This window comes from Onychomys torridus, chromosome 14 (genome assembly GCF_903995425.1).
Source record: "Onychomys torridus chromosome 14, mOncTor1.1, whole genome shotgun sequence".
Lineage (NCBI taxonomy): Eukaryota > Metazoa > Chordata > Mammalia > Rodentia > Cricetidae > Onychomys > Onychomys torridus.
In genome coordinates, this window is record NC_050456.1 from 41820386 (window position 1) to 41843120 (window position 22735).

Below are 22735 nucleotides of genomic sequence, written 5' to 3' on the forward strand. Positions count from 1 at the left end.
CTAGGAGTAATTCTCTTCCTTTTTAATATTTTGTGCTAAGCAGATATGGTCTGGTTAAATGCATAACGAGACAGACATCGGTCTGGTAGTCCATTGGAATTGCTGGAAACAAAACCATGAATGCACACTGTGTCGAAGCCTCCGATGCACTCGGGCTTCAGAAACTGCCTCGGTTCACTATCGTTAGAGAAGCTGCATGTGTGTGTCTTTGGTAAAAGTCACGTCTCACGAGACAGGAAGTCTAGGTCCACTTTTGTGAGACACTGTGGTTTACTCCTTCTCCAGATAAGGAGAGAAGTTTGTCTGTGCCACGTAGATTTTTGCCTCTGACTGTTGAGGGGATTTTGTTTGGTTTTGTAGAGTGGTGCTTTCTATTGCCAGGCGCTGAAGTGTAAGTTTGTTTGGATACCAAGTGGGACAATCTGTAGACTGTTTTGGTGCTTTGTGGGTAGGTTGTGAGCATTTAGCCATGCACAAGGATATTGAAGAGAGAATCAGAAATCGAGACATTAGTAACATTGGGGACAATCTTTCCTAGCCTGAATAGTTCTGAGAGTCCCTGAGTGCCCTTATTTGTAGACCTGAGTTAACCCTGGGTTTCTGTACTCTTCCAAGGTACTTCCTTACAGGGTATCTGGTCATGCTCTAAGTCACTGGGAGGAAATGCTAGTGTTCCATGTTTGTCTTTTTCTTTTTTAATAGGAAATTATAAGGATAAAAGGTTAAAGATAATCTCTGTTGACAATTAAAATGCACAAATATTAAGCAAGACATAAAATATATAAACATCCTTCATCTGTTTTAAAAACAACTACTTTGTTTACGCTGAGCGGTGGTGGTGGCGGCGGCGCACGCCTTTTAATCCCAGCACTCGGGAGCCAGAGCTAGGCGGATCTCTGTGAGTTCGAGGCCAGCCTGGTCTACAGAGTGAGATCCCTGGACAGGCACCAAAACTACACAGAGAAACCTTGTCTCGGCAGCAACAACAACAACAACAAATTTTATAAATGCCTTTTTAAAAACAATAATGAAATAACAAAATCCAGATGTTTTTTTTAAGTAAATCATACAATTGGATTTCTTCCTCTAATACCTTAACTGAAGTCAGGAAGTTTTTCTTGCGGTAGATTCAGGTTGTGGCTCAAGATCAGGGAGCAGAATAGGATTCATAGTGGTAGGAGGGGGTGTTTCTTCTTGGGATTTAGTAGTATCTTCCTGTGGAGACAAAGAGTACCGGGGAAGGCACTAGATGCTAGATGGGAATACAAAGGGACAAAGGGCAAAATGCAAAACAATCTAAAGTTGAATTTCAAAGCTTTGCCCAAGGGCCAACTATGTGCCCAGGAAAGAGAGAGTAAATTTTTCTTTGATTTCCTCCTATATTGTTCCCAGAGCCAGACTAAATTAAAGATAATTAATGTGCTTTATATGTTGTCAGTCTGCGATTATACCGTCATTAATTATGTTCGTTCTACAGGAAGATGTTTTGAGTTGTAATTTAATTATAAACAGATTCCTTCTCTCCCCCCCACCCCCAACCCTGTTTTTTGCCTTTTTGGGGAGGATTGTGCTGTGTTGTCCAGGCTGTGTTGTCTAGGAACTCAGTATGAAGTCCAGACTGGCTTTGAACTGTTGATCTTCTCACCTCATCTCCACACTGAAGCTTCTGTAGCCTGCCACACTGCGTCAGGCTACAGACAGAGTCTGTCGGGTTACATTTGATGTGTTGATGGTGGCCTGGTGTGGTGGGATATTGAATGACATGGAGGTGGTAGGAAGGACCGTCCTCCTCCTCCTCATGATGTAGACAATGCAGCAGTGATAATAAAGGGCACGTTGACACTGGTGAATCATATTTTGATTTCTGAAATATTTTTATAAGCAAAACTGACACTTAGAAACAAAATCCCTGTTCATCCTTGTTCACAGCATACAGTTGAAGATATAGGATGACCCCTCCCCCATCTCTGCCTCTGTGCCTCTGCCTCTGTCTGTCTGTCCCTGTTTCTCTGCCTCTGTCTCTCCTGCTCTCTGTCTCTCTCCCTCCTTCTCTCTCTGTCTCCCTCTCTCTTTCTCTCTCTGTGTCTCTTTATCTATGTCTCTCTATGCCGGTCCATCCGTCTCTCCGTCCGCCTGTCTGTCCTCTCTCTCTGTGTTCTGGTACATTCACACACGTGTGTACTTGTGGAGGTTAGAGGTAGACTCAGACATCCTTCTCTCTTACTCTGCACCTCAGTCTGTCATTGAACTGCCTTCAAAAGACCACAAGTGATGTAAGAATAAACCAGTAACAAAGCAAACCTTACTTTCTTCAAGTACAGATCTATAAGCATAGGTTTCTATTAATGATTTTGCTTTTACCTTGTTAAAGACAGCAAAGGATGTAATTATTCTAAGATCCAAATTAAAAGTAGCATTGTTTCTGAATACACACTAACAGACTAATAAGCTTTATGTGCTAGCTTTTTTTCCCAGTGCACAATGAATCTTAATATGCCCTGCAATTAGTGACAATTAAGAAACTTTGTAATTAAGAGATGATCTGTTTATTTAAGAGCTTTCAAAGGTTGTCAAAGATTATACTTGGCTATATGTGAAGAATAGATGTTGTGAAATAATGCCCCTCAGTTCCCCTTTTATAATAAATCTCAGCTGTGTGTTTTGCACAAGGGCTCAGTGCCAAAAAGAACAGGTTCAACTTGTCTGTGAGGATTTGCACCACAGCAAAGCGTACAACTGCTTTATGGAGGTCACAGTGGAGGTCACAGGTTTGTGCAGCGGAATAAAAGTAGCTTAGAAACACTGTAGAACCCAGTGTTGCTTGCTGTTTAAGAATCAGTGTTAACATCAAACATTAAAAGCATAGTTAGATCATAAAAGTAAACACCAAATACAGTTCTCAGTGTGTTCCCAAATGAGTTTAAAGGAACTTTATCAGCACCTTGTACAAGAATACTTTAAAAAATCTTCAGAGTAATTTTATCCTAATTTCCCTGATGCATAAAAATTGCTTTATTTGGTAGTTCTGAATGTGTAAAAACAGTGTGCAGGGGGGGGGGGTAGGAGTTTCTTATGGTTGAGGGCAGGGGAGTGTGGATGAGTTCCAATGCGAGGTCAGATGTTATGAGAAGGTAAGAAGGTGTGTGTCTGCATTAAATCCTGTTTCTCCTGATCTTAATATGGTCAGTGGGGCCAGAATTTAACAACAGCACGCTTGCTTGCTTGCTTGCTTGCTTGCTTGCTTCCTTGCTTCCTTCCTTCCTTCCTTCCTTCCTTCCTTCCTTCCTTCCTTCCTGTCTATCTGTCTATCTATCTATCTGTCTGTCTGTCTGTCTGTCTGTCTGTCTGTCTATCTGTCTATCTATGGTCTGTAGAGAGATGGTGAGAGCCAGGAAGCTTTGGGTTTAACCTAAGGATTCCAGAAAACCATAGAAGAAAATAAGTAGATGCAGAACCTACTTGAGCTGTGTTTTGCCTAAAGTTCTATCTGATTCCTGTCTCTTGTTTTGGTAACCATGTTTGTTTGCAGTGGTGATACAGCAGAGCAGCAGGCAGCGGTTGCTGTGGGTGGGAGATGAAGTGGTAATCTGGAGAATGTGCTTCGGCAAAGGCAGCTGACCAGCAACAGCACCTGTCCTAGCAACTGCTCCTGTGTTAGGACTTAGCGGCGTTAAATACCAAGCTGCAAAACTGAGAAATGCTTGAAAGGTAGCTTCTTCCCGGCCTTCTGGGTTACTGTTTTACTAGGTGTACCTCTTTTCAAGGTACTTTTTTTTTTTTTTTTTTTTTTGTGATAAAAGGAAGACTATAGAGTCAAATTAGTTTTTATCTCCCTGAATTAAAACAAAAAAGCAAACAAAGAATACCTAGAGCAAACTATGTGATAGTCTAGATGCTTTTGCTTATGTGGGACCAGCACATGTACTGAGTGATCGTGTGTTCTCGGATGAAAAGTCTAAAGGGCTGTGGCTGTTCTGTGGCGCTCTTCCAGTCCACAGAGTGGGCGTGCAGCACTGTCAACGGCACAGTGAAATGAAGTGCAGCAGAGAGAACTGCTTCTTCGCTTAGTGCCCCCTGGAAGGGAGTTATGTCAACATTGCTAAGAATTATTCCTTATAGTTGAAATAGTCTTTCTGATCATAGTTCAAAGTGTATACAATTTATAATGGTAAGAAAACGATTTGTGTGTTATTTGAAGAAGAAATTGTTTTTGCTTATTAAAAGAAGACTGAACATCTAAGAAAACATACATAGAAATTAGACTTCATATCTAAGGACAAGTGCAGTTTGCCTAAGTCCAAGTGTTTTTCAGAAATGGTTTGTAAATATTTTCTGCAGATGACATTTTAGCAAACTAATGTAACTTTCATTCAAAAAGAGCCTATATATTGATATAAAAATAAGTACTTGTACTTTATGATGAATGGCTATAAATTCATATTATTGCATTTAATTTGTACATGTTGATAAATACTTGAAAGTAGGGTCACAGCATTACAATGCCTACCATTTCCTAAATATTTGCTAAATGAATTAAACTATTCCTATAATAGGTAAGTGCTTGGTATCTCTGGCAATGGACTGTTTAAAATCTGGGTAGGAGGTCTGTGAAGATGGCTCAGCAGTTAAGAGCACTGGCTGCTCTTACAGAGGACCTGGGTTCAGTCCTAGCACCTAGACGGTGGCTTGTAACTATCTGTATACTTCAGTTCCAGAGGATCCAACACTCTCCTGGCCTCCATGGCCACTAGACATACACACAGTGCACATTGAAACCAAAAGTAACAAACAAACAAACCTTAAAGAATAACAACAACAACAACCAGCTAGGTGGTGGTGGTGCATGCCTTTAATCGCAGCACTTGGGAGGCAGAGCCAGGTGGATCTCTGTGAGTTCAAGGCCAGCCTGGTCTACAGAGTGAGTTCTAGGACAGGCTCCAAAACTACACAGAGAAACCCTGTCTGGAAAAACCAAACCAAACAACAAAAAAACCCCAAATGGATGGGATATTAGATATTTGTTTGGCTGCCACAATATAACACGTAACGAAAGAAATTTTTACAGTAGTTATTCATTCTGTAGTTCAAAGACCTTAACTAAACCAAGAAATTTGTCATACACAATTTGGGAGGGTGAGGTAGAGGATTGGAGGGGCCATTATAAAACACCTGTTCATTCCTGAAATAAACATTCCCAATATGTACCAAGCTCTGTACCAGGCATGGGATATGGATGACTCAGTCTTTATAGCTTTGTGTTATGTTTTCACAGCAATCAGGTTTTGTTTTGCTTACATAATAATGGAACATGTAGATAACTTTACATAAACCAAAATTATATTTTATTGTGATAAAAGTGTAGACATATGTATAAGTTATCATTATCATTGGGTAATTACTGATTCATTTTTGGTACCAAGGTAAGAATTCTTTCTTAATAATTACTTTTATAGGGACTTAAATCAGTTAAAATGTTGTATGCCTAAAAAGCTGATTTTTGGAATTTCTGGCAAGCTATTTTTCTTACAATCGACCATCATTTTTAAGGAAATGAGTTTTGTCTCACCAGATAGTCTCCCTTGATGTTTTTCTTTTCTGGTCTTTTTATAGAAACAAACATGATTTGCCGGACGCTATGTCCTCTTGGCAACAAATCATAGTCCAGCAGTAAGACAAGCATCGGAGAGAATTAAAAACAGTTCTCTCAACATGGTGTTGTTTGTCAATGCCCAAGGAAAAATAAACCTAAAATAACAAAAACAGATAAATAAATTCCTGGGGTTTTAGCCTTCCCTCCACCCTCTCTCCCTCGGTTCCCCCTCCCTCCTTTTTGAGACAAAGTCTTCTGTGTAGCCTGGACCTCCATAGTGTCAGGCTTAACGTGACCCTCCCACCCACTTCCCGCATGCTCAGATTATAGGTGGGCACCTAACCTTTATACTTCTGAGGAAGTTGCTTTTTATTTTTGAAACTCTTTGCAGTAGTTTATCTTGGTATACCAACACATGTCTAAAGTAGAAGGTGAAATAGTATTACAGAACTTCTGTGTAGTATTTGAACTCTAGACGATGAGTTTTGAGAGTAGACATTGCAAACGAATTTGTATGACAAAGTACTTCCCCTATAGCAGGCAGATTGTAATGATGTTTCAGAGCTAATGTGCAAGGAACAGTTTTTAAAAGTCTTGTCTTGGCCAAGAGAATATAATATAGTTCTTTAGGGTAGGACTATTTGATTGATAACAGTGAACAAGGCTTAAGTTCAGTTTGAGAAGTTAGATTCGTTGATGGTTTGTAGCATATTTACAAAATCCGAGCATTGTGTGTGCAGCATGAGGCTTTTTTTTTTTTTTTTTTTTTTTTTTTTAATTTTGCAAATACTGTTTGAGAAGGAAATTTTCTGGGTTGGTGGCAAACATGTTTTGAAGGATAAAGAGGAATCATAAAGGCTGATTCTAGGAATAACATCATTAGAATGCTTTAGAAGTAATATTTTTGAAGTTATAGTCTACCCATTTAAAAACATTTATCTTGTTTGATGATTTTAGTAGAGAACTGGGAAATACAGAAGTGAGTGCTTGTTTTTTCCATTTGGGTGTTTTTAATAGATGAGAGTCAAACATCTATTAAATTGGAGGAAAATCCTGTTTGTTTTGGTGATACAGGGACAGGCAGTGGCTTATTTCTGCTTAGTGGCCATGGGTTCCTGACAGACCACCTTGCTCTCCCAGGCTTCCCCAGCCGCATTACAGGCAGTGTAAAGGAGACATGGAGAACCGCACTGTTTTCCTGGGTTCATTCGACTCCAGGGGCAACACCAGCATGGTGCATAGCTCCCTTCTAGCCTTAGACCTCCTCCGCCCTGCATTCCTCCTCGACAGTTACTGTCAGTTTTGAAAAACAATGGGAAAAAGTCATTTCTTTGTGTCTGTCAGAGACGGGGGATGAACTGTACCTACAAGGAAATGATGTTTTACCAGGAAGTTATTTCCATGCAGCTGTTTCAGTGATGACAGGCTGACATCACCCTGGAGTGACCGGAACAGCAAAGTACAGAAATTACTCTGCTTGTTCCTAAAATAAAGTGAAAATACCTGAACTACCACAGAAATGTGACTCTAAATAAGCGGTTTGTAGACAGTGCCAGCCACATTCTTTCAGTTCGCTTGCTTCTTGAAACATTCAAAAATCCATACCAACACATGTATGCATATATACATGCACACATGTTTAATTTATTAGCACACTTACCGAAATAGAAACGACAGAAATAGTGTATTTGATTTTCTCGCAGACTTCCTGTAGCTCCTGGCTCTGGACGTCACTGTAGAACTGAGGTGCCAGTGCCACAGAAGTGAACGGTTCTGGGTCCCAGCTTCGCTAGCAGTGCAGCGAACTGTGCAGAATTTGATACATTTACCGTTGAGAGAGGGGCTAGTTCTCAGAAACCCCCATTGCCCTGTTCCTTCTGTGTTATTTCAGTGGCCTTAAGAAATAAAAGTAGAGACAATTTCTTTATAATATGATTTGCTGAAATAAAAACTCTGCAAGGCACACACACACACTTGATATATGTATAGGTGATGTCCATGAATGGTTGTGTGGAGGCATATGTGTGCCTGCACACATGTAGGTGTGTGTAAAGGTGTGCAGTTGATGTCAAGCATCTTCCTTGATTACCCTCTATCTCACGCATTAGTCAAGGCTCTCAGTTGAACCTAGAGACCAGGAATCTCCTGCCTCTGTCCCCCGAACCCCCAACCCCATGCTTGGATTACATGTGGACCACCTGACTCACCTTGCATTCCTGTGGGTGCTGGGGAGCCATACTCTAGTCCTCACACTTGCACACTTGGGTTCCAAGCTGGACCTTACAGGAAGAATGGATTCAGGCCAGGAAGAATACATTATATTGTCGAGTGCATGGTTTGTATCCATTTACCCATCTCTCCCAAGAGGAGTGATTAAACACGCACTTACGGTTGCATGGTTGCCTATGGCTCTTCTCATTAAATTGTATTTATTATATGGCAATAATAACACAAATGGAAAGGGTCTTAGTTTTGTGCTTTTTTTTGAAAGCCAATAGAATGTACCTGATTACTTAATACTTTTTTTAAACTAATATTTTTGTGATTTTATTAATTTTAAAATTATGTCTGTGTGTATAATGAACATGTGTGCAGGTAATTGCAGGTGCCCTGAGAGGTCAGAGGTGACAGATCTAATGGAGCTGAAGTTGGTAGGCTGTTGAGAACTTCCCAGTGTCATTGCTGGGAACCAAACTCAGATCCTCTGTAAGGACAGTATACACTTTTACTTCCAGAGCCATCTGCAGAGAGAGAGAGACAGAGAGAGACAGAGACAGAGAGAGGAGTTTTCACAGAGTCCAGAACAGGACATCGATCCCATTGAGCTAGAGTTACAGGCTATTGGGAGCTGTGGAGATGGGTCCTGAGAACTGAACTCGGGCTCTGGAGGAGCAGCAGGTATTCCTGGCCTTTGAGCCGTCCCTCCAGGCCCAGTGCATCGACCCCACTCTTCATACATCTCTCCTCTTCAATCTTGCTTACTCGATGACTTTGTTTGTTACTTTGGTGCTGATGATAGCATAGTTTCTCTTGGGATTATTTTATATTTCTGACTGTCTTACTGAACACTCTACCTGGATTTTTAAGTAGAAATATTGAATTAATTTGACTGCTTTAAACTCTTAAAAAGTACAAGTCTATTGTGCTATAACTTACTTAAATTTTATGACTTAATGATTTTTAATTAGTTTACAGAATGTCACAACAATTTCTGTAAGTCACATTTGGAATATTTTTATTTCTTTAAGAAGGTAACTTACGGGTTGGGGATTTAGCTCAGTGGTAGAGCACTTGTCTAGCAAGCGTAAGGCCCTGGGTTCGATCCTCAGCTCAAAAAAAAAAAAAAAAAAGAAGGTAACTTAGACTCATTTGGAATCACAACACATTCAGTGCCCCTGTCCTTTAACAATCACTAATGTGCATTTTGTCTCTGCAGTTTTGTTCTTTCTGGACATTCCATATACATAAAAGCTATTATAATATGCTGTCTTGTAGTTCATCCATGTTGTAGCACATATCAAAGCTTCATTACTTACTGTTCCTTTGCATTTTATGTGAATAAATTCATGTTGTGTGACTATACTCCATTCTGTTCATTCCTGAGTTGATGGGGTCATTCAGATTATTTTCATTGTCTGGGCAAAATAAGTAATACTGCTATGAATATTCATGTAGAAACCTGTGTGTGATTATTGATTTTCATTTTTATTGACAGGCATCTATAAGTGACTTTTTTTTTTTTTTTTTGGTAAATCATATATTAAAGTTACTTGTAATTTTAGGGGAGAATCACCAAGTTGTTTTCCAAAGCTCACTCTCGTGTGCTCGTGGCTCACTCCCATGTGCTATATAAGAGATTTCTAATGTCTTTACATTCTCACCAACACTGTCTGTGGTCTATAATTTAGAGTCTACCCTGGATTTCCCTGTCTTTGGTCTGTATTTGTTTGTTTGCCTTTTTGTTACTCATTTGTAAAAGTTGCTTATATATGTTCCAAATAAAAGTTACTTGTCAAATAAGTGACTTGGAAATGTTTTCTCCCAGTCTGTTTCTCACTTAAAAAATCTTTTAATCTTTTCAATTCCCCCTTTCCCATATATCATCATCCTTTTTCCTCTTGAATTATAACTCATTGAATCATCTTTCTTCAATGAGTAGTTGTAATCTAAATAAATAACCGTGGACTATAATTAGAATGGCTACAAACTTGACCCATCTGATTCTAACTGTTCTTTCTTTTGTATTATTTTATTTTCATTTTTAAAAATAAATAGCTTCATTTTCTGAAAACTAACCAATTCTCCATGATCTATTTAAAAAATTCCTATAGTGAAAACTTTCAAAATTAGCAAAGTATAAATATAATATGATAAATACACAGATTTAATAATTTTCAGTATTTGGTATATTTGCTTCATATATGTTCCCCCTCAACTACTTTAAGATAGAATTTGTATGAAGTTATGCTTTTATATTCTTAATTTTGTTCCTATATGGGACATTTCATGCACAGTCCTAATGCTGTAATTACACCAAACAAAATGAGCAGACGCGCTTTCGTTTGACCTGAAGCTCTGCTGTCCCTGTAGTTCCTTTCCCCCAGATGCGCGCTGACTCAGTGTCTCTGTCTTTGTTCTTCTCTTTTACATCTGCAGCACTTCTCATCTACCCCATGCCTTTCTGTTGTCCCATGACGATTCCTTCAAGACGACAGACTAATAATGCTATTGCTTCTGATTGTTTTCTCCTGTAGTATTGTCTGAGTTTGGTACCCTGTTGCTGTGATGCAGCACTCTGTCAAGAGCATCCCGAAGGAGAAAGGATTTATATGGATTACAGTTCCAAGTTCCCGTCTGCAGTTGTGAGGAGGTCAGGGCTGGAGGAACCTGAAGCAGCAGTCCCACCCTATGGGTAGTCAGGAGCGAGAGCCTGAATTAACACATGTATGCTAGTACTCAGCTTCCTCCCTCCACTTTCATGCAGTTCAGAATCCCCCTTCCTAGGGAATGTGCCACTTACTGTGGGTGGGTTTCCCCACACATGTGCCCACAGGGTGACCTAGTCTGGACAGCCACCCCCTTGCTGAGACTCCCTTACCAGGGCTTCCTGATTGTGTCAAGTCGACCGTCCAGACTAACCACCATAGTCTTGTTCCTCCTGTATTTGACTATGGCTGTGGTGGCTGTAAATATAAAGTAGACCCATTTGGCTAATTTAGAACCTAGAACAATGGAGATATAATAGGGATAATTTATGTCATTTATTACCATGGTAAAACTATAGTTAATATTTTTTATAGATTTTATACACATTTAAAAATTATCCCACTCATTATACATAATATTGTATTGATTTCTCTTCAAACAATTTAAATGGCCACATACTGTTTTTATAATTTAACCAACAATTTACTTAAGGTAACTCACATTTCAATATTGTTTCATATTGGTTTCTCACAATATAAATTAAATTAAACTGTAATAAATAGACTTATCAATAAGAATTTATTGTATCTCTGACTTTTTCTTATAAATCCTTACAGGTAGAATTTCTACTCATTGTACTTAAAAGGCTTATGAAACTGCTTTTCATATCCATAAAAGTTGTGTGACAGCATCTTGCTGTGGACTGCTGTTGCATCAAACATGCTTTCTGTCTTGCCATTTGTTCTGATGGAGAGAAGATGTTCCAGTATTGGCTTGAAGGGGTTTGGTTCTTATTATTTGCATTTCAAATTAACATTGACATCCTTCTGGTTGTAGTTCAGGTTGTCTCTTCCGATCCAGATTCATCTGGGCACTATTTCTCCTGACCACTCTCCCTACTTAACGTTCTCTCACTGAAGGCACAGCGCGTTGCTCTGGTAATCTCACTGCTCTTCCTAGTGCATCGCATGGAGTCTTTACCCTTTGAGTTCTTCTAGTACAAGCTGCACTGTTCCCTTCTTCCACTCATTGACTTTTCTAACCCTTGATTCTCTCTTTTGAAAAGATTTCACCATGTCTATCCATTGTATGTGGCACTGTGCTATATGAGTTTCATCTAAGTGTGGAAGCTAAGTTGAGCATGCCCTTCCATGTTTCCTTCCCACTCCTTACTGCCCTCCATCCTTGCCTTTCATCATCTGGATGGTGTCATTCCTCCTGCACGTCATATTTACATACATGACTTTATATAAATACACATAAAATCTAAGAACCACAAATCATGGCAACCATATGACATTTGTTGGCCCGAGACTGTCTCAATTCACTTAAATATGATTATCTTCATTTGTTTCTGTTTTCTTGTAGACGACATACCCTGATTCTTTAAGGCTGAAAATATTCCATTGTGCTTTTATCTACTACATTTTTTTTTATCCATTCCTCTGTTAATAAGCACTTAGGTTGGTACTATAACTTAGCTATTGCGAATGTGCTGCAATAAGCAATATGCAGGCATTTCTTGGCTTGTTTACTTAGAGTTTAGTTTAGTTAAATACTCAGGAGTAGTATTGCTGGGTCATATATAGATCTATTTTTAGTTCTTTGAATAATTACCGATTTCCATAGTTCTGGACTAGTGTGTTCCCATCAACAGTTTCCTTATACAGGGTTCTTTTTTTTCTGTTTCTTAGCCAGCATTGTTATTTGTGTTCTTAAAGATTTGTTTTTAATATATATTATATTAAATTACATATATACATATACATCTGTGTGTGTGTGTTTGTGTCCGTGTGGGTATTTCTGTGTGAAGCAGGTGCCTGCAGAGGCCAGGAAGTCATGTCCCTGGAGTTGAGTACAGATGATTGTGAGCTGTTGGGCATGGGTATTGCACTCTCTTCCTCTCAAAGAGTACACTTTAACCTCTGAGTATTTATGTTCCTAATGATTGACATTGTAATGGGTGGGGTGGAATCTTCCTGTGGTTTTAATGTATATTTCTCTTTTAGTTAGCGAGCTTGAAGAGTGTTTCATGTCTTTGCCATTCATTTTATTTCATCTTTTGAGAACTGTGTTTTATTTGCAGTTTATTGACTGGGTTATTTGAGTTTTTTGCTGAGGCTTTAAGTTCCTTATATGATGAAGTATTAACGCTCTGTCAAGTGTATATATAGATAGCAAGGATTTTCTTCTATCCTACAGGCTGTCTTTCAGTCAGCAGAAGATTTTACTGAGGAGAAGATTTTTCAATTGCCTGGAGTTCCATTTGCCTGTTGTCGGCATTATTTCCTGAGTGATTAGAGTCCTCCCCAGCAGCCCTTACATATGCCTCTATCTTCCAGGCTTTCCTACTGTTTTCTCCTAACTGTTTCAGAGTTTCAGGTCTTACACTGAGCTCCTTGTTCTTTGATTTTAGTGAAAAGTGAAAGGTAGGAATCTCCTCTCATTGTTGGACATGTGACTGTCCAGTTTTCTGGCCTTGATTTGTGAAGGAAATTGTTTAGCGTTCACTGTGTATTTTTGGCACCTTTGTTAACAGTCAGGTGCTTGCAGCTGTTTGGGTTTATCCTGGGGTCCTGTGGGCTATCCTGTTGATCTGTGTGTCTGCTTTTGAGCCTTGCGTGTGCGCATCTTCTTACCATGGCTCTGTAGTGTAACCTGTGGGCTATCTTGTTGATCTGTGTGTCTGCTTTTGAGCCTTGAGTGTGCGCATCTTGTTACCATGGCTCTGTAGTGTAACCTGGAGTCAGGTGTGGATGCTTTCAGCATCGATTATTTTTCTCAGGTTGCTTTGCCTATCTGTGGCCTTTTGTGCTCTCATATGAATGTTAAGGTTTTGTTTTTCTGTTTATATGAAGAATGGCATTGAGAGACTCGAGAGTTGGTTCAGTGATAAAGAGAACTTAATGCTCTTGCAGAGTTCGGGTCCCAGCATCCATATCAGGCTACTACTGTTCACAATCACCTGTAACTCCAGCCCCAGGAGATCTGACACCCTCTTCTGGACTCCATGGACATCTGCATTCACATTTACGCAGACACACACATAACATGTAATAAATAGATAAAAATAAATCTTAAACAACACTAAACTTAAAACAAATTGCTTTGAAATTTTGATGGGAATTAAATTGAATATGTTGGATTGCTTTTGGGAATATAGCCATTTCTTCCTTTTAACTTTCTGGGCAGGGTTTCTCTATGTATGTAGCCTTGGCTATCCTGGAACTCACTCTGTAGACCAGGCTGGCCTTGAACTCAGAGGTCCACCTGCCTCTGCCTCTCAAGGCCTAAGGTTAAAGGCGTGCACCACCACTCCCCGGCTCTTTCTTTCTTGTTTTGAAACAACTGTGAATGAAGTTATTTTCCAGATTTCCTTCTTGGCATGTTATTGGTATATAGAAAAGCTCTGATTCTTGCTCTTTATATCCTGCCACTTTAAAGTGTCTGTCAGATCCATGAGTTTTCTGGTCTGGTCCTCAGGATCTTTTGGGAATAAAGTGATATCTGCAAATAAGGATACTTTGTTTTCGTCCTCTCCTGGTTTTGTCTCTGATTCCCTTGTTTTGTTGCTCGATCCAGGCATTGAAGCATGATACTGAGTAATTGTGGAAAAAGTGGACACCCTTGTCTTGTTCCTGATTTCAGTAGAAATGTCTTGGGTTTTTCCACTTTCAGTATAATGTTGGCTATAGGTTTGTCATATACAGCCTCTGCTGTGTTGAGATGTGTTCCCCATGTTTCTTAGGACTTCAGGACTTTTATCATGAGGGCATGTTGAACCCTGTCAGAATGCTTGCCTGTATCTATTGAGATAATACTGTGACTTCTGTCCTGAAGTCCATTCATGTGGTACTTATTTGTATATGACGATTCATCCCTGTGTCTACGGGATAAAACAACTTGAGGTGATTTTTATTTGGATTTGCAGGCATTTAATTGAGAATTTTTCATGTCTGTCTTCACCAGCTGACAAAGGAGATTCATTGGGAAATTGATCTATACATTTTTTCTTGCTCTTTTGTCTTTATTTGGTTTTGGTATTAGTTATACTGCCTTTATATTTTGGGGTCACACACACTTTTAATCCTAGCACCCAGAAGGCAGAAGCAGGCTGATATCTATGAAAAAAAGTTTATATTAGTTACTTGTCTTGTTGTTGTGGCTAAAACCTGACTGGAGCAATATTAGGAAGGAAGGAAGGAAGGAAGGAAGGAAGGAAGGAAGGAAGGAAGGATGGATGGATGGGTTTATTTTGGCTCACAGGGTTCCAGGCTACAGTCCATCATGGTGGGGAAGTCATAGAGGAGGAGCTGGAGGAGGAGCTAGAGGGAACTAGAGGGAGCTGGAGGGAGCTGGCCACACTGCCTGAGGGGTGATGCCATCCACACTTAGAGTGGGTCTTTACACCTCAGCAAACCTGATCTGGAATCCTTTGCAGACCTGCCTAGAGGCTCTTCTCCTTGGTTATTCTGTAGTCTGTCAAGTTAACAATCAGTTTTACCATTACAAAGAGTAAGACTAGTGATTAGTATCAAGTTGATAAAACACCACGTAGGGAAAGGTAGATGAAAAGAGGGAACAACTGGTGGTGGTGGCGCATGCCTGTAATCCCAGCACTCGGGAGGCAGAGCCAGGAGGATCTCTGTGAGTTCGAGGCCAGCCTGGGCTACAGAGTGAGTTCCAGGACAGGCACAAAGCTACCCAGAGAAACCCTGTCTTAAAAAAACATCAACAACAAAACAACAACAAAAAAGAAGAGAAGAGAAGAAACGTGGGAGCAGTAGTGACAGGGACAGGCACTGAGGAGTTCCTGCTTCAGGGTGAATGGAAGAAATGGAATCAAATTACTTAGAGTCTCATCCCTCAGGAGACTGAGAGACCGTGAGCCTGCTCTCAAGACCAAAGAAAGAGAGGAAAGGGAAGAGAAGGGAGGAGAGAGAAGGGAGAGGGGAGAATTGGTGAGACGAGAGCAGCACAGGACAGAGTGGGCCTGCTCACTGGACAATGAGCATTACATAAAGGTAGAAATATGACGGGGGTATGGAACCCTGATGCAGTCTCTCTGCCTGTTTACTGCAGCTCTTGTTCCTGACTCCCAGGTGTGTGTGTGTGTGTGTGTGTGTGTGTGTGTGTGTGTGTGTGTGTGATTTGTTTTAAACCTGATTAGATAGATCTTGAGTGTGAACTTCGTAGATGACAACATCAAGTTGCAGTACCAAAGTGTTGGCTACACTGAATTGTTCTGAGGTGGTTGTTGACATATCCCCTCTGCCCCCGCTTCAGAGAATAAATGGTAAGATACCATAACTTCAGATGTTGTTGCCAATATTTTAGTACATGGCTTTCTCACTGCTGTGATTTAAGGAAGCTAAAAAATTCATGTCTTGAAAGAACACATTCTGTATCGTCCTTCGTGAGATGTCATAATTAGAGAAATGATGGTAACAACCAGAATCAGAAATCTGAAATTTGTATGAATCAGAATTCTTTCCCAAGCATATGATAAATATGTACAGTGTATGTAAGCATGTTTCCATGGCAGAGTGACATTTTATTTGGTATACTTGTATTCAGATGTGATCTTTAGATACCTACCTAGACATTCAATTGAATTTAGTTTTCATCATCAATTTTTTTTTTGCATTGTATTTGTATATATGTACAGATAGTACTCATTTCGTAAGCCTGATTTTGTTGTAAAAAATTAAGGTATTTATGTGATGGAGCTTTGCAAAAATGATTTTATTAGCCCCTTTCCCTAGTTAGAACTAAAAAAAAAAAAAAGAAAGAAAGAAAGAAAAAAGGGGAAAAAAAAGAAACCAAAACACTAGTTACCAAATCTGTGAAAGTATTTTATAAAAATTGGAAAATGTAAGGTTGGACTCTGTTTATATTTTGCTTAGTTATATTGATACTAAACTGATTAAGGCAAAAATCTGCATTTAATGATGGATTTCATTTCCCTTCATTAAATTTCTTTTTCTTCATCAAAATTTCATTCTCCTTCATAAATTGTGTGACTGGATATTAATCATAAAATGTAGTTTGTCATGGTAATGCATTATACCCATAGGATAATAAGCCGAATAGCTATTTTTTAATTTTTAAAAGATTTTATTTTATATTTTAAATTGTATATATGTGTCAGCTGTGGGAATGTGCATGTTCATGCAGTGCCCTCAGAACACCAGTAGAGGGTGTTGGAGCCTCTGGAGCTGGGGTTACAGGTCGTTGTGAGCTGCACAACTTGGGTTCTGGGAACTGAACTCAGGTCCTCTACAAGAGCTGCAAATGGTCTTCACTGCTGAACCTTCTCTCCAGCCCCTAATGGCTGTTCTTTTTATCGTGAGAGATTTACTCCATCTTTAAAATGACTACAAAGAACAATATGAAAATATCATTAAAATGCATCTCCTTTTTTTCTCTTACAGGGTCAACAGATTTCATTAGCACCAATCCAGAAGCTTGAAGAAGCTCTCTATGAATACCAGCCCCTGCAGATAGAGACCTGTGGGCCCCAAGTTCCTGAGCTCGAGATGTTAGGAAGACTTGGGTAAGCATCAGAAGCAGTCTCCATAGTGAAGGCTGATGTGTAGGGCTTCACTGTTGCTATTTTTATTTAATTGACATTCTGACATTCTTAAGTTTTTACTTTATAGAACTTAATCCCATTTCTTAAAAGTAAGTAATACTGAATTAAGTTTTATTTAATATATTGACTTTTCAGTCTATTTACTAGATTCTTGAAGGTAGGACTGGAATACAACAGTTCTTTCTCTCTGTGAGGCTATCTTTGGCAGCCATAGGTGAAGTGGCTGTTTTAGCTTACTACTTGTTTCTTTGAATTGGGGATTACTGTTGTTGTTTTCTTACTCTTTTGGGGGGCACACCACCCAGCTCTCAAGTAAATTACACATGGAGGCTTATTTTTAATTATAAATGCTCAGCCTTACCTTGACTTGTTTCTTGCCAGCTTTTCTTAACTAATTATCCTGTCTACCTTTTGCTTCTGGGCTTTTCTCATTCTCTTACTTCTGTAAATCTTACTCTTACCCCATGGCTTGTTGTATAGCTAGGTGTCTGGCCCCTGGAGTTTTCCTCCTTCACTGGTTACTCCCCCCACACACCCCTAGATTTCTCCTTCTATATATTCTCTCTGCCTAACAGCCCTACCTGACCTTTCTCCTGACTTGCTATTGGCCATTCAGTTCTTTATTAGACCATCAGGTATTTTAGACAGGCAAAGTAACAAAGCTTCACAGAGTTAAACAAATGCAACATAAACAAAATAACACACCTTAAAATAATCTATAACAGATTACCTCAGTTAATAATAGGCCAGTAAAAACATAAAGTCAAAAGTCATAGTGTATGTATTCTTTTTGGAAATGAATTTATGAGCATGGCTTTTGTGAATAATGGAGATAGTCTCTCATGGGAGCAAATGAGGTATATGTACACTTGCAAAGTCCAGACACAGATGAGCTTGATGGAGGAAATAATTTTTTAGTCTGCTTTTTCAGTGTAAACTTTTGAATATAAGACTCGTTCGGAAATTGTGTTTCTTAACAAGAGAGAATAATGTGGAAAGAAAACAATGCATACAATGAGGCCAAGTAATTAAAAGATGATGCATAGTATACTACATGTGATTTCTGAGTAGGCATGGTAGACCTAAAGTAAAAATGGCTTGTTATTTAATTATCTGGTATTGGATAGCTCTTAAGGATAGATACAATTTATCTCTGTGTTCTCTTAACATCCTACAACTTCCAAATGTGAAGTCAACCAAATGGGAAAATCTAAAACTCCCCTTGAGGTAACACATTGATTAAATATTTGTCCTATACACTAAAAGTTAAAGAATAAGGAGATAAGGTATGCAGGCATTTTTGAGAGAGTGTGTCTGTGCACATATGTGTGCTGCTGCATGTGTATGTGTGTGTGTGTGTGTGTGTGTGTGTGTGTGTGTGGCCAGACGCCAGCCTTTAATGTTACTCTTCAGGAGCCATGTGCTTTGTGTTTTGAGACAAGATAGCTCACTGGGATCCGGGACTCACGATCAGCCTCACTTGTCATCACCTCCACAGTGGGTTCCTGCTGCAAGCCACAAAAATATATGAAGTAGGATTTCAGCTGGTTATGACAAGCTAATGCATGGAAGAAGCCAAAGGCCTTCTAGAGGTCAAGCTGAGGCTCAAGGAGTCTTGGTGATACTGGCTTTTGATTATTAGCTGTTTCCTACTATGAATTTCTCATGTGCTATTATAACTTTTCCATCATTTATTGGACACCATTTCCCCTCTACTAAAGGAATATTAGATAACCTTCTGAGCACTCCAGAACCCCAGTTTAAGCCTCTCTGTAATTATCGTCATTGGCAGCATCCAGGCAGGTCCATCCCCAAAAAGAGGAAATTACCTTATCAGAGATACCTCTGTACTCTCTAAGAACAGACTTAAGCATCCCAACTATCTGTTTGAGAAGGCCTGGAGGATGTGCCAATTAAGCTTAACTTTCTCCTTTCCAAAGTCTTATCTCTAGTTTTAGGTCCACCCTTAACAATTAACTCAGAACTAAAGGGTTCCAGCTTACAGTTAGATCTAGCTGTGATAGAAGTTGCCTAGCCAAGTTGCCCAGCGACCGAGCCCACTCACCAGAAACAGTGGGAGCAGAGAAAGTTTGGAGAGATAAGGGTCGAAGCGATAAAAAGACAGTTTTATTTTCCGAGAAGGACTAGCAAGAGAAGAGAGGAGAGAGGAGAACTCGATGGTGAACTAGAAGAATGAGGGGAGATGAGGAAACGCTGGATGGGGAAGGATTACATGAGAAAGACCAAGATGGGCTGAACCAAGATGAGAGAATTAAGATAGAACCTAGAGGGGACAGCAGATGAAGGTAGAGAGAAACCGGGCAAGAAAGGAGCTAGGCATGAGAGCAGAACTGAAGCTGTGTAGATAGGATTTATCCCAGAGGAGTAAAGTAGACGGACAAGGAGCTCAGTGTATTTAGATTCTTTTCCCAAAAATAATTCTCGCCACTCGTAGTTTCTCTTCTGGGACCCTGAGGAGAATATTACTAAGGTTGGTCCTATATTAATATTCGAGAGGTTCCTAGCAGGTACTACCATATCTGGATTTGACATGGGTTCTAGTGATTGAACTCAGATCCCCATGCTCACATGGCAAGCACTTTACCCACTGAGATGTTATCCTTCTGCCCCAAGAATATTGTGCTTTTTGACATAGAAAAATTACATGTAACACAGACGTTGGGTTAGAAAATCTTTGGCTGAATTACCAATAGCCAGAACTATCATTTTTCATCCTTCCTTGGGATCTTTAATGTCAGTAAAGATTAAGTATTTAAAATAATGCTACTACCTCTGTTAAAGTGTTACACATTTTCTAATAAATTTGTTATAAAAGCTATATTTATGAGATCATAGAAATGATCATGATTAATAGCAGTGCATTCTTGGGTTTATTACATGGAAAATTAAAATGTCTTGGGTTAAAAAATATTTACTTATTGAGAGACACAGAGAGAGAACGCCATTTACCACGGTGCCCATGGGGAGGTGTGTGGGGGGTCCTCTTCTCCCACCATATGGGTTTGAATTCAGGTCATCAGCTTTGGCACAGACACCTTTGTCGTCTAAGCCACGTCAGTGTTCTCAGAGTAGCAGTAACAGGGCAGGAAGGAGACGAAAGTTGGCTGTCGTGACGTCTGCACATTGTCATTGCGGTAGTGTGTTATAAAGCCAAGAAGAGCCACTAAGAGTAAAATAACAAAAGCAAACAGGAATAATTAGTTATTCAACCCATACCAGAGAGAACAATGGGTTCGTAAAAATTGCAGTTAGGACAAGGAAGATAGCGCAGTTAAAGAGCTTGCTTCAAGAGCGTGAAGTCTAGAGTTAGGCCTCTCAGATACCACATAAATGCAGGTGGGTATGGTAACCTTGTAAGTCCAGCCTCAGAAGGCAGGGATCAGGCATCCCCGAGCAAGCTGACTAACAAGACTAACCATATTGGCAAGCTCTGGAGCCGAGAGACTCTGCCTCATTGAATACGGTGGGAGTGGCAGTGGATACATTTTGACACCAGCATTTGACCTCCGAATGTTTGTTCACCCACGTGCAAACATTCTCTCTCTCTCTCTCTCTCTCTCTCTCTCTCACACACACACACACACACACACACACACACACACACACACACACGCTCACACACAAACACTCACACACACACACACACACACACACACACACACACACACTCACACAGTGTGCCACCCCCACATACATGAAAATGGGAAAATAAACAAAATGCTTAATGAAAGAAAGAAAGGTAGGAAAAGGAAAACAGAAAGGAGAAATAGAAAATAGAAATAGCCTGACAACAGATAAGATCTTAATGATATCGGGAGTTAAATGTATGGGCCGGAGAGATCCTCAGCAGTTAAGAGCACTGGTTGCTCTTACAGAAGGTCCCCCCAGTTGGGTTCTCAGCATCCAAATTGGATTGTGAGCCACCCACCTGTAGATGTGGTGTCTACAGGTACTGTACACAAGTGGTGCATATACGTGCACATAACATTAACAGACAAATCTTTTTCAAAAACCTAAGTGTAAATGTTGTAAACTAGGCAGTGGGAATTTCTGTAATGATATAAATGCTTTAGATCTATACTGTCCACTGAGGTGACTACTGGTCACTTTCTATTGCGCACTTAAAATGTGCCTAATGTAACTAAAGAACTCAATTTAAATGTTATTGTATTTCATTAAATGTTAAAAGTTTGAGTTTGTTTGATCTGTATTTTATTGTTTCAATTTTGCAGTGACTTCAACCATTATCCCTTCAAATATTTCCTCTTTTTTATTTTCTGTCTTTGTTCGACGCCTCTGATTCCATATGTTAAACTCTAAATGAACGTTTTAAAGATGAGGTAACAGACATACACAAATTTTGGTGGACAACTTAGTATTGTTAAGGAGTTTCCTATTGCTGTGCAACCAGCCAACTGAACGACCTGTCTCTAGAACTTTCATTTTGCAATACTGGATCCGTATTAAACATGACACTCCAGCCCTCTTCCTTCTCTGTGCCCTTTGTCTCTGTGATCTGACTGCTCTTAAGTGCCTCATAACAGAATCACGTCGAGCCTGTCTTTAGTGGATGGCCTTTTCAGCTTAAGTCATGGCATGTTGTGTGTATATACCTCTTTCTCCACTGTAGACATATGAGTTGTGTCTATCTGTTGGTTATTATGAATAGTGTTGCTGTGAACCTGGATGTTCAATTAGGATATTCAGTATAGGGGCCCTGCTTTTATTGCTTTTAGATAGATATCCAAATAAGGTTGCTGAGTCATTTGATAGTTAGGTTTTAGTTTTTGTAGAGGAACTTCCATCCTATTCTCCACAAAACAAAAAGCTGAGCTGTTTTCCCTAACTAGGAATAGAGTACCAGTGCTCCATTTTTTCTCACCCCTACAAATACTTGCTGGTTAAGTAGTAACTATATGAATGCATGCAGGTGGCCACTCATTACAGTTGCAGTGGGTGTTGTCGATGTGGTTAGTGATGTTGACATCTTTTCAAGTACTCAGCGGCCATGTACATATATTCTTTCAAAAACATTTTGTTATTTATTATTGTATGTACATACACACTCATGCATGTGTGCCTGCACATGGAGGTCAGAGGACAATTTTCTGAAGTTGGTTCTTTCCTTTTGTTTGTGGGTCATTAGGATTAAACCCAGATAGTCAGGCTTGGAAGCAAGTGCCCTTACAAATCATCTTGCTGGCCCACATACTTTAGATTTATTTTTATTGAGTACACTTTTGCATGTGTTAGTGTACTTTCAGAGTATTTAAAAAAATAATAGCAAATAGTCTTTATATTTCTAGATAGTTATTTAGAGTAGTATTTCAGAAAAGCTGATTCTTAAATTTGTTTTAAATGAATTAGTTCAGGTTTCTGTTGATGAGATAATTGATAGTAATCTAGAATGCCGTAAAACACTGTTACTTATTGGGAATTTATTTAACAGCTTGATTAAAGTGTAATTTACATACGTCTGCTTTGCCTGTACATTTCCATGAATTTTGACAAATGCATATCATGTACAGCCACTACCAAAATCACACCATTAACTGTTTTGCCTGGTGGTGGTGGCGGCGAATGCCTTTAACCCCAGCACTGGG

The 22735-nt window shown here is 39.5% G+C and overlaps 1 protein-coding gene across 1 annotated transcript in view; it reads left to right on the plus strand.

The window, feature by feature from the left end:
* Positions 1–22735, plus strand: part of Mnat1 (MNAT1 component of CDK activating kinase) — a 169547-nt gene that overhangs the window by 97814 nt on the left and 48998 nt on the right. Inside the window, exon 7 of the mRNA XM_036206682.1 lies at positions 16951–17072. Coding sequence (XP_036062575.1) covers positions 16951–17072 — 122 coding nt within the window. The remainder of the gene's footprint in view (positions 1–16950; positions 17073–22735) is intronic.